Source organism: Monodelphis domestica, chromosome 2, assembly GCF_027887165.1.
Source record: "Monodelphis domestica isolate mMonDom1 chromosome 2, mMonDom1.pri, whole genome shotgun sequence".
In the NCBI taxonomy this organism is placed as follows: domain Eukaryota; kingdom Metazoa; phylum Chordata; class Mammalia; order Didelphimorphia; family Didelphidae; genus Monodelphis; species Monodelphis domestica.
Window position 1 is genome coordinate 430,603,655 of NC_077228.1, and position 15,299 is coordinate 430,618,953.

The window sequence follows — 15,299 nt, forward strand, 5'->3', positions numbered from 1 at the left end:
GCAGCATTTTTTCTGGTTCAGACTTACTGAGGAGATTAGTCGACTTAGCAGGAATTCAGATGGGCAGTCCTTTGGAAAATATCTACAGTGATTGGTAGATGTAAGGACTTAGGAGAGGTGACATAGGAGAAAAACCCCTATATAAGAAAAAGCAGAATCTCTTGAAAAAAAAATCCTTTTGGAGAAGCTCTTATGAGGATTGCTTGGGAAGAATAAGACTCAGGTCTAGGCCATGTTGGCTTAAGGCCCTTCATACTTATTTCCTTTTTTCCTCTCTCTCTCTCTTTCTTTGATTACTCATTGTATTATTAATTAAATTCTCTATAAAACCCAGCTGACTTGGGCATATTGAATAATTGGAAATATTTCCCTGGTGACCACCTTATATTTGATTTAAAAACCAAGACACTGTAGTCAAACATATTTTCTGCAGTCACAATTTACTCACCCTCTCTTATATCTATCACAATTTATATCTTCCACCATTTTAACTCACTACAGTTTATAACATCAACCATTTTAATTATAACAGTTTATACACATCACTCTTTTAACTGTTACAGTTTAAGGCCTTCAACCATTTTAAATCTAACATAAGGTAGAGGTTCTCTGGTGTCAAGTGGTTAATCTGAATCAGTACTGCTATGTCTTTTTCTTCACCCACAATGACTAGCTAACTGCCACTGTTGTTCTTCTATCCAGCTGGGTTTGACATCCAGTCTGGAGGCATATTCTGTTGTCTTTCTTGAAAAGGATAGTTCCCTAGTTCAGAGTTTCAGCTTATGATCTCTTTGGCTCACACCTTCCTTGGATATTGGGGAAAAGATGAGTAGGGTTAGCATTTCCTCAGGGGAATGCTATCTCCTAGAAGGCAGGAACTATGTCATTTTTACCTTTATTTCCCCAGCACCCAACATAGAGCCTGATCCATTGTTGGTAATCAATAAGTACTTGTTGAATTGAAGGTTTTTGACCAAAAGAATTTTTGCAGGGTTTCAGCATCAGAGGAGACCTCTGAAGTCTACCCAATGCCCTTGAAGTTCCCTTGTCCTTCCATTTCTTTCTGGCTTGCTTTATGAACACAGTCATAAGAGGAGATGAGAATATCATGTAGACTGTTCAAAACAAAATCATTCATCTCCAGCCTCAACCACTGAAAAGTTTAGAAATTTTGTGCAATATACAAAATTGATTGATTTTGTGATTAACTTTTCAGCTAATGAAATCTAGCCAATCCAAAAGGTTTTTCTGTTATTTCCTAATCACAAGACAACAGTCTTGGAAACAGGTATGAAAGTCCAGTGAGCTAGGAAAAAAAGTCTCCATGAAATTTCTGAGGTCAGAAAGAATGAATTCACAAATGTTTCTCTGTTTGTTTTAGGGTGATTTTCATTTGTTTTTAATGCCTACCCTCTTTCTGTTCTTTATTTTTTGCTAGAAAGACAAATAGAATCCTCTTGACTGATAATAAATACAAAGGAGAAAGGAAATAAGGAAAGGAATGAGCATTTATATAACGCCTGCTATGTACTAGGCCTTGTGCTAAGTGCTTTACAAATATTAATCTCATTTCATCAGATAGTCTCTGATAAAGGAGGAAAGGCAGAAAATAAGTATTTTATTAAATTTTTCAAATGGATAAGGGAGTCACTAAGTAAGAGAATGTATACCTATTTAATTAATAACTGGTTCTTATGTCCCAGTATAGATTTTTGCCTTTTAAGAATACCCTGAAAAGGCCCTCTGTGACTAATTAATCCTTTTGCTTTGTCCTCCTTAGGCCCAGTTTGACATTGCTGTTGCAAGTGAGATCATGGCTGTTTTGGCACTAACAAATAGCCTAGAAGACATGAAAATACGGCTGGGGAGAATGGTGGTAGCCAGTGACAAAAAAGGACAACCTGTAACTGCTGACGATTTGGTAGGTATATAAATGAAGATGAATTGGGTCAAAAACTCCTGCTTTATAACTCTTTCCTTTGGTTTACCTCAACAGAGTGAAGACTTTTCTACCTCTGTGAGTTTACACTTTGGAAGTTCAAAGAATTAACAAATTTTTGCCTAATTAGGATTTAAGAAGTTTTTTTTTCTACCCTTAAGCTTTACTTTTTCATACAGATTAGTAAATGACTGCAAATACTGTGGTTTATCTTCCACATTGAAACGAAAATGTTACTAGCCTTTTATCTTGTAAAAAATAGAGAGGGAAAAAATGTTAAGCAATCTCTTTCCACTCATAACTTTTGGCCATCCATTGTGAGATCCCTCTTCTTGCAGTTTCTACACTCAACATCCCCTTGACTTCCTCTTCCTTTCTTTCAGTCTTTGAGAATGTTATGATTAAAATTCTCCATAGATTGTGTATTAATTTATAACTGTTTGTTATATAATAAATTATGTATAATTATTTATTAGTAATAGAGAGAAAAAGAAAGAGAAAAACTCAGGATCCCATAGCTTCACCTAATTAATCTGAGTTTGCCACTCTTGTCTCCATTCTCCAGCCAAAAGCAGCCACACCAGCAAGCATCTCCAGTCCAGTGAGCCAAAAGCCAAATGCCGCCCCCCCAAAAAAAGCCCTTCCCACTTCCTCAGTCCCTTCTTTTATAAAGCCATTGACATCACTCCCTCTGGGTCTCTGGAACTTGACCTCAGTCCAGATCAGAGCCCAGTCTTCCAGATACCAGGAGTCACACGGGAATAAAGCCAGCCTCCTTGGGAGGCCTCCCATAGGACTCACAAGGGCCTAGTCAAAGGGTAGGGCTGAAACCAACCAAAATGGATTTTCAAAAGGAATAAAATTGAAATTAAATTCACCCAGAGAATAAAGTGGTCTTCCTCCTCACTCTGATTCCTTCCTCTCTCATGTTCTTGACCTCAGCTCTTTGGCCCTTCCTTCTCTCCCAGCCTTCAAACTCCACCAGCTTTTTCTGTGCTGCCTAAAAATGTTCCCAGATTTCCCCATCCTTTAAAAAACCTTCACTTCACCCAGATATTACTTCAAGCTTATCATCCTTTATTGTATCTCCCCTTTCTGCAGACGAGGAAGCATAGCACTATCTGTGTGACCCTAGGCAAGTCACTTAACCTTTGCCTGCCTCAGTCTCCTCTATTGTAAAAGGGATAGTAATAAGGCCTACCTCCCAGAGTTATCTAACTCAACATCAAATGGGAAAATATTTGTAAAACATTTGGCATCATACCTAGCATTTAAGAGGCAACATATAAATGCTAGCTCTTATCACATATTTCTTAGTTCTTAGTGTATTTCTATTTTTTTATCCAATATTAGTTGAGATCTCTGCAGTGAGATTTTCATACAAAATTGAGAAGAGTTATTAGTAATTAAGGTTAATTGCTTTTCACAACTAAAGAAGAAAGATTTCTTCCAGTCACTTCTTTGTCATGGATTCTAAGATACTGGATATTAGAAAAAAATGGCATTTACTAGAAGTGCATTAAAGACCACCATAGCTAGTACTGGGAATTGTGGCCACAGAAGGCTTCATCCATTTCAATAAGGCAGTGTTTGTAATACTCTGAATTCTATAAATTTTTAAGAAGTAGCATTAGGAGACTTGTGCCATGGATAAATGAACAGCTGATTACCTACTGTCTTAATTGGGCCAGTCCATCCAATTGAACTTTTACTCCCTTCTTTCACTTCCTCAGCTAATGTTACATGGTTCCAGATTGCAAACAAGAATGCTTTGCAGGAAATAAAAGCATTACACTTCCTTTTGCCCCTGTCCTATATTGAAGTCAGAGTATTACAAGCTTGACATGTTTCTGTTTGTAAATTTCCAAGGGATGCCAAAGTGTGGAATGTGAGAGTTTTTTTCCTCTTAATAGATATTATATTGTTTAAAAAAAGTAATAGATGTTTGCTTATGTTATAGAAGCTTTTTTAAAGTATGAAAGTTAAATGTTCTACTAAAAAATGGGGTATTCTACTATGAAATGGTTACATGGAAGCACCAAGCCACAATTAATGATTCCTAAAACTGGCACTAAAATTCCCTTTATTCAACCTACTGTATAATGCCAGTCAGTAACATTTTATTAGGCACCAGGAGCATATGGGGGGTGTTCATTGAGGGCTAAAACCTCTGGGCTTGGGGTTTGCCAAGTCTTTTGCAGGGTTGCTCATCCACCTTTGGTGTCCATCTAGCAACCAGCTCTCACCTGTGGCTCCAGGAACCTGAAGCATGGCAGCACCCACCCCTAGTAAAAGCTTCTCAGCAGATGAGCTAAACCAGGTTGAGGGTGACTGATAGCTCACAAAGTGAAGTTAGGGGAACGTCTTCCTCAAGCGTGTGAAGACTTCCTGTGGTGGACCTAGAACTTGGTCAGATACTGAAGATGCCCACTGCATTGTGGTCCATCGCCATCATCCTGACTTGTCTTGCCACTAGACTTCAGTGACTCTTGAATACAGCATTAGACTAATGACTGTGTAACTCTGCCTCACTTAAATCCAATTTACTAGCGAGTCAAGATAGCACTCCATGTGCCGGCATTATACTAAGTGATGAGTACAAAGAAATGTAAAAGACGGTGTCTGCTCATAAGCAATTCACGGACTAACGAGGGAGACAATGGACAAACAAGCTATAAACTGGACAGCCAGGAAATAATTCAGGGAAGAAATGCACTAGAATTAACAGATTGGTTCAATAAAGAACAATGAACTATAATGGCCTTATGATTCAGTCCTAGCAGAGGAATCATTTGGTTAAAAAAAATGCATCATAAGTATAAGACTCAGATCATGCAAAGACAAAGAAAGCAAAGGATCCAGCCTTTGCCATTAGCAGAGTGGTGACCGTAAAAGCTTTAAGGACACTGCAAATATTCAGGTCATTTGTCTGCCCAGATACTTCTGGGGCTCATTCCTGGCTTTTGAATAGGATTTCTGCATCTGTAGCCAGACAATGAACTGCCCCCCTCATCCCCTTTCTGGGCCCATTTCATTCTAATTGCCTTTATCTCTTCCCTCCCCACCTGACCCCCATCCCCATTTGCTGCAGCCTACACATAATACTTACCTTTCCTTGTAAGTGTCCATCACTTCCTCCTGACTGCAGCCTATATATAGATTGCCCACCCTTTTGGAATACTTCTCTTCCTTCAAGATCCCGGTCAGATTTGACATGTCCATAAAACCTTTGGTGATTTCTTCACCACTACAACTCCCCTCCACTCCATCAAGGTTAGAATTGAGCTTTTCTCTTTCTAACCGTTTATAGAACACTCACTCTTTGCTGCTCTTTTTAATAAATACTATTCTGCAGTACAAGTAATACATAATGTATTTTTATTGATGGAGCTAGTCCCAAAGACAGGTAGACCCAGATCCAAATCCTGTCCCTGATGTATACAGACTGTGTGATCCTGAGCAATTCATTTAACTGCCTCATGTTCTGAGCAATTGTTTCACACTACAAATTGCAGAGAAAATATTAGTCTGCTTTGGCAAGGGGAGATTTCTCCCCTGGAAATTCCCTACACCAATGAAATCACAGATCCTGACCTTGCATTTTGTGTACACTGTGTTTTCTCTGCTAGATTTTTAGCTCCATAAGGGTTATCTTTGTATCTCCCCCAACACCTAGCCCACAGGCTTATTCAAAGTAGCATATAACAATGTTCAAAGAAAGGAATGAAGGAAATAAGCATTTAGACACTTTCTGGATCTAAGGCATAAGGGATATAAATACAAGCGAAAAACCCCAACAAAACAATGAAGATAACTCCAGCCCCCAAGGAGCTCATGTTATAATGGGGAAGGAGTCCCCAAAAGGGAGCCAAAAAACTGGGGAGGAAAGGAAACTACCCACACTGGGGAAAGGTTTGAAGCCTTGACCAGTAATTGGACCAAGAGGGGAGTAAAGACTGGCCTTTGTCCCCTCCACAAAATGGAAGCTCCAGGAAGGACTCCCCAATGGCAGGGAAGGGTGTCCCTCATGGAAGTTCCAGGTGGAGAGCAGTCTTCATGGGTGAGTGGATATTTCTGGGCAAGGAGACCCCAGGCACTGAGCAGAGGTCCAAATGAGAAAGCATGGTTTGGACATCTGGGAACCAGGAACAGAGCCAAGAGGGGTTGAATGAGAGTTAGTAAATGAGTAATTGTTGCAAATCTGACCTAAGAAGCAGGCAAGAGAAAGTGGCTGTAGAGCTTGCTGACTGTATTATTTTAAAAAATGATTAATTTAGACAAGATAATCTGAATTTGACATCATATTTCTATCTGCTTATACATTTTCAAGTAAGGATGGTGAACCCAATATTTATATCCGATTGCAATGAAATGAGCCTAAATGTGACGTCCGTCTAATTTCTTTTAGGGAGTGACCGGAGCTTTGACAGTTTTGATGAAGGATGCAATTAAGCCAACTCTGATGCAAACCTTAGAGGTGGGTTTGTTGTTTTGTTTTTTTAGTGAATGATTTCACATATTTCTTTAAATTTGCCGTACTGTCGTCTTTATTCCCTCTGTCCCTCACTGAGCCATGAGCAACCTTTCTATCCATAGTTATGTTTTCCCCACAACCATTGTCAAGACATAATAATCCATTTTTTTCTGTGCCAAAGAAATATAATCTTTCTCAAAAGTCAGTCATGTTGGCAATGTTTCAGTTGATAATGGGCTATTGACAAAACTAAAAAACCAAATCAGGGACAGCTTATCCTTCGTGTGGCTAGAAGATGGAACCCATTTGCCACAATGCCAAATTTATCTTTCAATCCCCTGTAACTTGGAGTCTTTGTTTTCCTAACGAAACTTTTTATACATAGTAGATAACTAGAAAATTTTTGTGGAGTGATGCAGTTTCTACCCAATCTTACTTTTGTGGATTGTTTCTTTTCTGAAGGACATTAACCTTGAATTTATTCTAACTGAACTTATATAGTTCTCTTTTCTCCTAGTTACAATATAATTTTCATTATCTGATGTGTTAGCCATCTGCATTTAATGTTGAATAGAATGTGTGTGTGTGTGTGTGTGTGTGTGTGTGTGTGTGTGTGTGTGTGTGTGTGTACACATGCCATTGTGAGGAAGATGGAGGGTTGGAAATAAAAAGAGACATAACTTCAGAATCAGGACTATTTATATTCAAGTATTTTGACATACTCTGTCTTCATAAGCTTCTTAGTTCTCTTGTCAATTCTCTAAGATTAAAAATGCAAAGCAATTGCCAGTCTGGACTGGAATTTGTAGAAAGAACTTCCTATATTATTGAAATCACTGGTTTGGGGGGAAACATATTTAATATTTCATTAATAGTAAATAAATTAGTGTTTGTTAAATAGCTGTTAAATAATAAAACTTTATCAACCAGATCAATCTTTGTTAGACAACAATTCCCTTCAGTACAATGATAACTACCTCAAAATTTGACAATTATTACTGTTAAGCTCCTTTTTCATCAGATTTCTGTCAGCTCATAATAAGAACTAAATAATATTTTCATATCTTCATGTTCACATTAATAAGACCAAGTTCCAAAGCTTAACATTTAACATCTTCAGGTGAACAAGCATTAATTAAGCACCCCCTGTTTTACAGAGCCCTGTGTTAGGCAATGGGGGAGATGCAATGCTTGGATAAGGCAGCCATCATGGAACATATAGTGTAATTGGAGAAGAAACTAGATAGTTAGTTGTTTTGTTTTTCAGTCTTGGAATTGATGCTAAGTATTGGTTCAAAGTCAGAAGAGTGGTAAGAGCTAGGCAATGGGGGTTAAGTGACTTGCCCAGGGCCACATAGCTAGGAAGTATCTGAGGTCAAATTTGAACCTAGGACCTTCTAGCTCCAGGCCAGGCTCTCTATCCACTGAACCACCTAACTGCCTCTCTCATAGTTAAATACAATATGCCGTAAGTGTTTCAAGAAGATACAAAACAAAATGTCAGATGTCCTTCCCACTCAGTCAGCTTTTTGTAACTTCAGAAAGCATATTTAATTCATTGTTTCCATTGATTCATTCTTTACTAGTACAAATTACCTATCCCATTCAGGGAATTAGTCAAGTTGCAGGTAAAGCAATCTTAATCATTCTTAACAAGATTGGATATATTCAAACTTTCAAACTACAAGATCATCTGAAATGTTTGTCCAAAAAGATGGGCATGTCAAACAAGATACACTTCAGCTGAAATATTTTAAACATGGTCAAACTCCACTATCCTGGTGCTAAATACAGTAATGGATAGATTCATTCATCAGCCCCATTTATCATCTAAAAGAACAGATAATCCAGAAATAATTTTATCTCTGGGAATGTGTTTTTGTATGTTTTTAAATGTGGGGGCATGTCCTCCATCACCTACAGTTTGAGAAGACATTCCAAAGATGTTAAGATGTTTTTCTATCTTCTGACAAGAGATGAGATTATACAATCCCAGATTTAGAACTGGCAGAGACCTTAGAGGCTACCTAGTATAACCTCCTTATTTTACAAATTAAGAAACTGAGGCAGAGAGTTGTAAAACAACTCTCCTGAGGTCACCCTTCTGTAGTGGAAAATGAGCCCAGGTGCTAACTCCAAATCTGATGCACTGTCTGCACCACCCCATACTGCATTAGAGGGTCTTAACAGATTTATCCTGAGTAATCTGGAATGCTGAGAATTGGTGGCAGGAATGAACAAAGGAGCATTTATTAGGCATTGTACTAAAACCTGGGTTACAGTCACCAAAAGTGGGAGTCCCTGTCCCCAAGGGGCTTTTTTTCTAAAAGGGGAGACTGAGAGGAAGTGATATAAAGGAAACAGGAGATAGAGTAATTGTTGCTTGTTTTATAGTCACACAATGAAACTGTGAAGATAGGATTAACTCTCCCCTTGTCTATTTTTAGTTAATCAAATCAGGAACTTAAAGTATCCCCACTTAACACTTAAGTAAGAGAATTCACAAGTCACTTACTAGAGTAGGCTTACACCTCCAAAGTCTATTGCCCCTCCCTCCTTCCCCCCTGGTCAGTGCTAGGCAAATTAAAGACTGCCTTGGTTTCTGTAAAAAAGGAGTGACAGGAAGTGACATGGAAATGGGGAACATAAAAAGAAGAGACCAGCATGGTCTAGATTCATTCCTTTCCTGGTTTCTGGAGAGACTGATTCTAGAGAGGCATTTCTTTCCTGGCTTTTGGAGAGATTGGTTCTGGAGATTCCTGCTATTTGAAGTGAATGGTTGAGATTCCTACCCTGACTTTGGAAGAGGCTGCCTTGGTGGAACTCTGAAGACACCACCACTGGGACCTCTGGCTGAGAATTACTGGGAAATCCACATGGAGATAAGGGATTTAGGGAAGCCCCTGCCAGAGCTGAGCCTGGCTTCTCAGGAGAAGGGCCGGTAGGCTTATTAGAATCTGTCTCTTTATCTACATTTTTTCACTTTCACTCTTTCCACTTCTTTATAAATAAAGCTGCTAAAAATCACTTTGACTTAAGCTGTAATGTTTTTAAATTGGCAACCACAATATTAATTTAGAATTCTCATATTTAGCATAAAACTTAAATTTAAGTCTTACAAGCCTATGAGATGAAATTTTTTATTAGTTCTTGCCCCAAACTCATATTACCCAAATTGAAGTCCTTGTATTTCCTACAACCTTAACAATACAAAGCCCTGGGAATTAACTTGGTCATTGGATTCCATTAAGCATATAGTCAATCTCTTATAAATGTACATATAGAGATTTTGGATTCTTTCCAGAAGATTCAAGATCAAAAAATATTCTCTTTTATTTTTGGTCTTAGAATATATAATCAATGAATATTTATTGTGTGCCTACGAAGTTCCAGGCTTTGGACTAAGCAATGAAGTGTGATAGAGTAGCAAAAGGCAGTCCCTGACACCCATCTAACATGTGCTAACATGTAGGCAAACCCTGAGATGGGGGTTGAGAAAGTTTGTATTCTGGAATCTGCAACCACTTTGCTCTCCTTAACATTCTATTAGTCACTTTTAAGTGCTCAGGTTCTTCACCTAATTCAATGAAGTGGTTTGGTTCCATAGATTCTGTGGTCCCTTTGACTTAAATCAATTTATGATTCTGACTCCTTTGCTTTTCTTATGAGGTGTGCCAACATCTAGAATGTTTTCCTACATTTTGCCATTAGATAAACTATCTTTACAAGAAATTATTTGTGTCTTTTCAACCTGAAGAATGAGAAACCATTAGAAAAGACAAAAATAAAATAATATTGCATGAAAAAATTATGAAAATCCTATTATGAAATAAAGATGATTAGAGCCAAAGGGAACTTTTATCATCCAAGCAATTTATTTTGTAGATTAAAAAACTGAGGTCCAGAATATCTTAAGTTACATGCTCAGGGTCATATATCTAATCTTGGCAAAACCAGAATTTATATCCAGGTCTCCAAAATCTCAGTCCAGCACTCTCTGTATCATACTGTATTATAATGTACTGTTCTAGTAGTTATCCATGAATCACATTTTATTTAACAAACTTTACTTTGTATATAGAAAATGGCAAGACTGACCCAGAGACCATGTACTTCTAGAATTCTTTTTCCAACACTGGCAATTTGTGGTGATCTATCAATTCCTTGTCACCTGGCTCCTCTTTGTTTATGAGACAACCGCTGTGACAGTTATGGGTTCAGTCTGTGACCACAAAATACTGTAATGGTTGAACTGATGACCTTGACCTAACAGTGAATTACCCATTGAGAACTTTTTTTTTCCATGTTAAAATTCATTTATTCAAGAGGTAAGTAGTTGTAAAACAAGTGTATGACCATAGACCATTAAAGGTCCCAGTCCTTTGCTCCCCTACTCCCATTCAGGAAGTGGACTAAAATACAAGAAATTACAATATGTCCACGTTAAAAAGACTCCTTAAAATTATTAAGATAATTACTTCATATAGTTTAAAAAACAAAATCTCTTCTAGAAACAAAGGTCAGGTATGAATATTTCAATCCACATCTACCACATTAATGTTGGAAACCCTGGCAGATTATGGAAACTTTAAATTGATATTTCCTTTGCTCCTACATAGGAATGGAATTTAATAGGATAAAAGATTAATATATTGAACTTTCCAGTCCCATTAACCTTTCCATAAATTTCAATGACTATCGGTATCTTTTTGTTACATCCTCAAGGTGTTTGGGGTGAAGGCAGGAAATAAATTCTGAGTATAAAGGGCTTTGACTATATGATGCTGATAATCCATATCATTCTCTTTCTCAGCCATGATTTTTCTTTTGTTTTCTTTCTTCCTGCTTTTTTTCTGTTGTTTCATCATTGAAACATATTCAGCAAAGAGCCTGTCGTGTTTCATGGGAATTTTCCATCTTTCTTACCCCCATGGCCCGTACCTCTATCCTTGTTTTCCCACTGAGTTAATGAAAGGACAGCTTGTGTTTTCACAGATGGAGTTCCTGGTTTTATGTGTTCAGGTCCTGAACAGTGTTGGGTCAGCTTTGTCTAGAATGATTTTTGTATTTTAAAAAACCCTTAATCTATTTGAAATATAAGAATATATTAGTCCAGATGAAATATAAGCTGTAATTATGATAAAAAATGAGCCTTAAAGTACACCAAAGTCAACGTTGGCCCTTTTGTGATAATTCCTTTCTTTTCCCTTTACTAAGAATTAACAAAACATTTCATGAATTCTGTTTTCTCTTGCCTTTGATATCTCAGTAGTTAACAGATTTCTAACATACGCAAGAACCATCTTTTAGGAACAAAATATTATTGAGGATTTAGATGAAATATTTCTAAGTAGCAAATCCATTATTGTTATAAAAATAGCCTAAAAGAAGGTTTTGAACCACAACTGCCCAAAGCCTACTTTAAAATGTTCATTTCTGGAGGTGTTCTAAAGGTTGAGACTTCTTTTGGACTAACAGGTTTATTTGTTCTTGAAAAAAAATTTTTTAATTAAACATCCACCTTTTAGGTCAACTAGGGCTCCTCGCATTTCTCCTTTCATATAGTATGACATCTATCCAGCCTAGCAGTGTCAAAAGAATATACTCCAGTGTAATGATTAATCAAACATTTATGACTTCTCCCTTCCCTAAATAGTAAAACAAACTTGATCTAGAGAAATTTAGTTATTGTATTCATTCAAAACAGCAATATCATTTAAAATTGATTGTTGTGCCAGTTGCCCCTCAGAAGGGAGTTAGTGTGACCTAAACATTAATGATTACAAAGGAGGCACACATTATTGATAAGAGAAGTAATAATCCTGACCCAGAAGTATCCTTTAAACATTCCTAACCATTACATATTAACTACTGCAAAGAACAATAATAATAAATCTTGGAAATGGAAAATGACACCAGAAAGAATGGTGAATTAAAAGTTAGAAGACATTGGTTCATCTCCTATTACTTAGCACCCACATGGAAGTTCCCTGAAACAAGTCGTGTAGCCCTTCATGGCTTCATGTCCTCATCTGAAATGAAGGGTTTGAACCCAATGACTTTGAACTCCTTGACTGTGTTATCATGTTAAACATGGGGGAAGACAATGAAAAAAGCAAAAACAGTCTCTGCCATCATAAGAAATTTTATTTACAAAAATTAAATGTTCACTCAACAATTATCATGATGTCACAGAAGCAGGGTGCCTTTTTTCCTAACCCATGTCCTTAATTGTTCTCACCTTGTTCAAATCTAGGGAAACAATTTCTCTTGAAATAACTTAAAGAAGAATTGTTGTCTGTCTTAGAGGCAGCTAGATGGCACGGTAGAGGGAGGGCTATCGTCTTAGAATCGAGGACTTCAGTTCAAATTGGACCTTAGACAAGCTGTGTGACCCTATAAGCAAGTCACTTAACTACCGTATACCTCAGTTTCCTCAACTATGAAATAAAGGTAATAAATAAAAAACAAATAAAGACAGTAATACCAGGGTCATTGTGAGAATCAAATGAGATCATAACTATAAAGCTTTTAGTACGGTGCCTGGAATATAGTAGCTACCTAAATGGATGGTTCCTTCCTTCCTCTGCTGCCTCAAAAGTGGGCAGGCCCTCTTCTTCTGAATTTATACAGCCTTCTCTCCTACTTGTAGCCCTTCTATGAAGACACTGGTGCTCCACCAGTATTCCAAAGATAGCATGAAGAAATCAGATGTCCTCACTTGTGTTACTAATTTTCCCTTTAAGAACCCATTTTCAGATCCAGATTCCCAATTGAGTGTCCTCAGTTTCTTGTGTTTTAGGCTAGATGTTTTTTAGGGCAAATATCAATAATATGGAAATAGGTCTTGATCAACCCAGTGGAATTGCGCATTGGCTATGGGGTGGGGGGGAGAACATGAATCTTGTAACCATGGAAAAACATCCTAAATTAATTAATTAAATAGAATTTTCCAAAAAGTTTAAAAAAAAAAACATTGGGAAGGTTAGACCTTTTTAAGATCTCTGCAGGCTCTAAATATATCCTTTGAAGCTCCATCATTCTTTATGCCCCAAACTGATAATGCATTCTTTAATTGTTCTCTGAAATTTATTTTTCTCATTACATAGGGAACGCCTGTGTTTGTTCATGCTGGCCCCTTTGCTAACATTGCTCATGGCAACTCTTCGGTGTTAGCTGATAAAATTGCGCTGAAATTGGTTGGTGAAGAAGGTTTTGTGGGTAAGTCATTTCTCTTGCACTACATATACTCCACTGTTGGAAAACATGATAAAGGAACAAACTTTCTGGAACTTCATTTTAATACTAATGAAAGTCTTCTTCCCTATTAGAAATCTACCCTTTTTTTTTTAAACTCTTCTGTTTTAGAATTGATATTGAGAATTGTTTCCAAGGCAAAAGAGTGGTAAGGGCTAAGTAAGTGGAACTAAGTAACTTGTCTAGGGTCCCCCCACTAGAAAGTGTCAGTGGTCAGATTTGAACCCAGTAAAAGTACTACTTCTTTCCCTTTATTACAGTTATTGGGAAATGGAAACTTAACAGTTTCATTTTTACATAAAACATGGGCTTTCATATTCTCCTGGAGCAGGTCTGTAGTATTGAAGCAGCTTGAAACCGAGTTAATCCTCCCCTTCCCTTTATCCACAAGAAATTTTAATGACCCCATTTGAGCAAGAGAGAGCTGGTACTATTAAAGAGTAATAATAGCTAGCATTTATAAGATACTTTAAGGTTTGCAAAGCATTTTACCAATTTTATTTTATAAATGACTAGAACTTGAATCCATGTCATCATTCTCCAATTTTATTCCTGCCACCCCATCTACCCTTTCTTGCTCTCTCTCAGGGACTTAGTGGACAAGGGATGAGGCCAGTTGGCTCTGGCACCTCCTCAATCAAAGCTTCTATTGTCTTCTCCCACCTCCCCATTTTATGTCATAGCAAGTCTTTGGGGAAATATAAAAGCAATTCCCTTTCACAGAAAGACTTTCATAAAAATTAAAGCACTTTGATGTTTGTGTGCTTTTTGCAAATTTCAATAAATGACTCCTATTGGCTACATCAAATCAAATGTAGTGGGAGCCTTTTTTTTTTATAGAAACTTTATAATCAATAGGTTACTTTGGCCTCAGAAGTGAGTTATTTTCCTGAAATAGGTTCCACTTGTCATTTTTTGTTTTTGATGATTCAAAATTTACTCATGGTCACTAAGTTTATTTTTTAAGGTATCCTGATAGATAGGGCAGCTGGGTAGTTCAGTGAATTGAGAGCCAGGCCTAGAAACAGGAGGTCCTGGGTTCAAATTTGCCCTCAGACACTTCCTGTGTGACCCTGGGCAAGTCATTTAACTCCCATTGCCTAGCCCTTACCATTCTTCTGCCTTTGAACCAATACTTAGTATCAATTCTAAGACTGAAAAGCAAAACAACTATCTAGTTCCCCCCCACATACCCCCAATTACACTATATGTTCCATCATGGCTGCCTTATCTGAGCAGCTAAGGGTTTCAAAAAAAAGAATTCCTGCTAGAAATAAAATCAGGATGAGAAGAGGACCATCTATGGGTCTGCTTTTCAAAGACTTGTAATCCATGATTTTCTTATGTCATTTTGTATTGGATCCACTCAATGAAGAACAAGATTGTGATATCTAAGTAGATTGCTTGATTGATCTATAGTGATCGTAAAATTAGATATCTGCACAATGTAGGGAAATGAAAGTTGGGTGTTGAAGTAATGTGGTAGGGTTGGTATTTTAGCTCTTCAAACTTCAGTTTATAAAAAGTAGACATTCTTCTATGCTGGCAGGGTACTTGATGGAATAGAAATGTGATCTTTATACCCTCTGATCATATTCCTATCTTTTATATCTCTCCTTCCAATTTTTT

The 15,299-nt window shown here is 37.3% G+C and overlaps 1 protein-coding gene across 5 annotated transcripts in view; it reads left to right on the top strand.

Moving 5' to 3' along the window:
* The window catches only part of MTHFD1L (methylenetetrahydrofolate dehydrogenase (NADP+ dependent) 1 like), a 293,067-nt gene that overhangs the window by 103,802 nt on the left and 173,966 nt on the right, over nucleotides 1-15,299 (top strand). For 4 of the 5 annotated variants that reach the window (XM_007484726.3, XM_007484725.2, XM_056818928.1 and 1 more), the window contains exons 18-20: nucleotides 1,781-1,921; nucleotides 6,348-6,416; nucleotides 13,523-13,634. In XM_007484726.3, the coding sequence (XP_007484788.1) occupies nucleotides 1,781-1,921; nucleotides 6,348-6,416; nucleotides 13,523-13,634 (322 nt within the window). Of the gene's footprint in view, nucleotides 1-1,780; nucleotides 1,922-5,771; nucleotides 6,000-6,347; nucleotides 6,417-13,522; nucleotides 13,635-15,299 lie in introns of those variants that run through there. The other variant, XM_056818929.1, reaches the window with a different exon arrangement.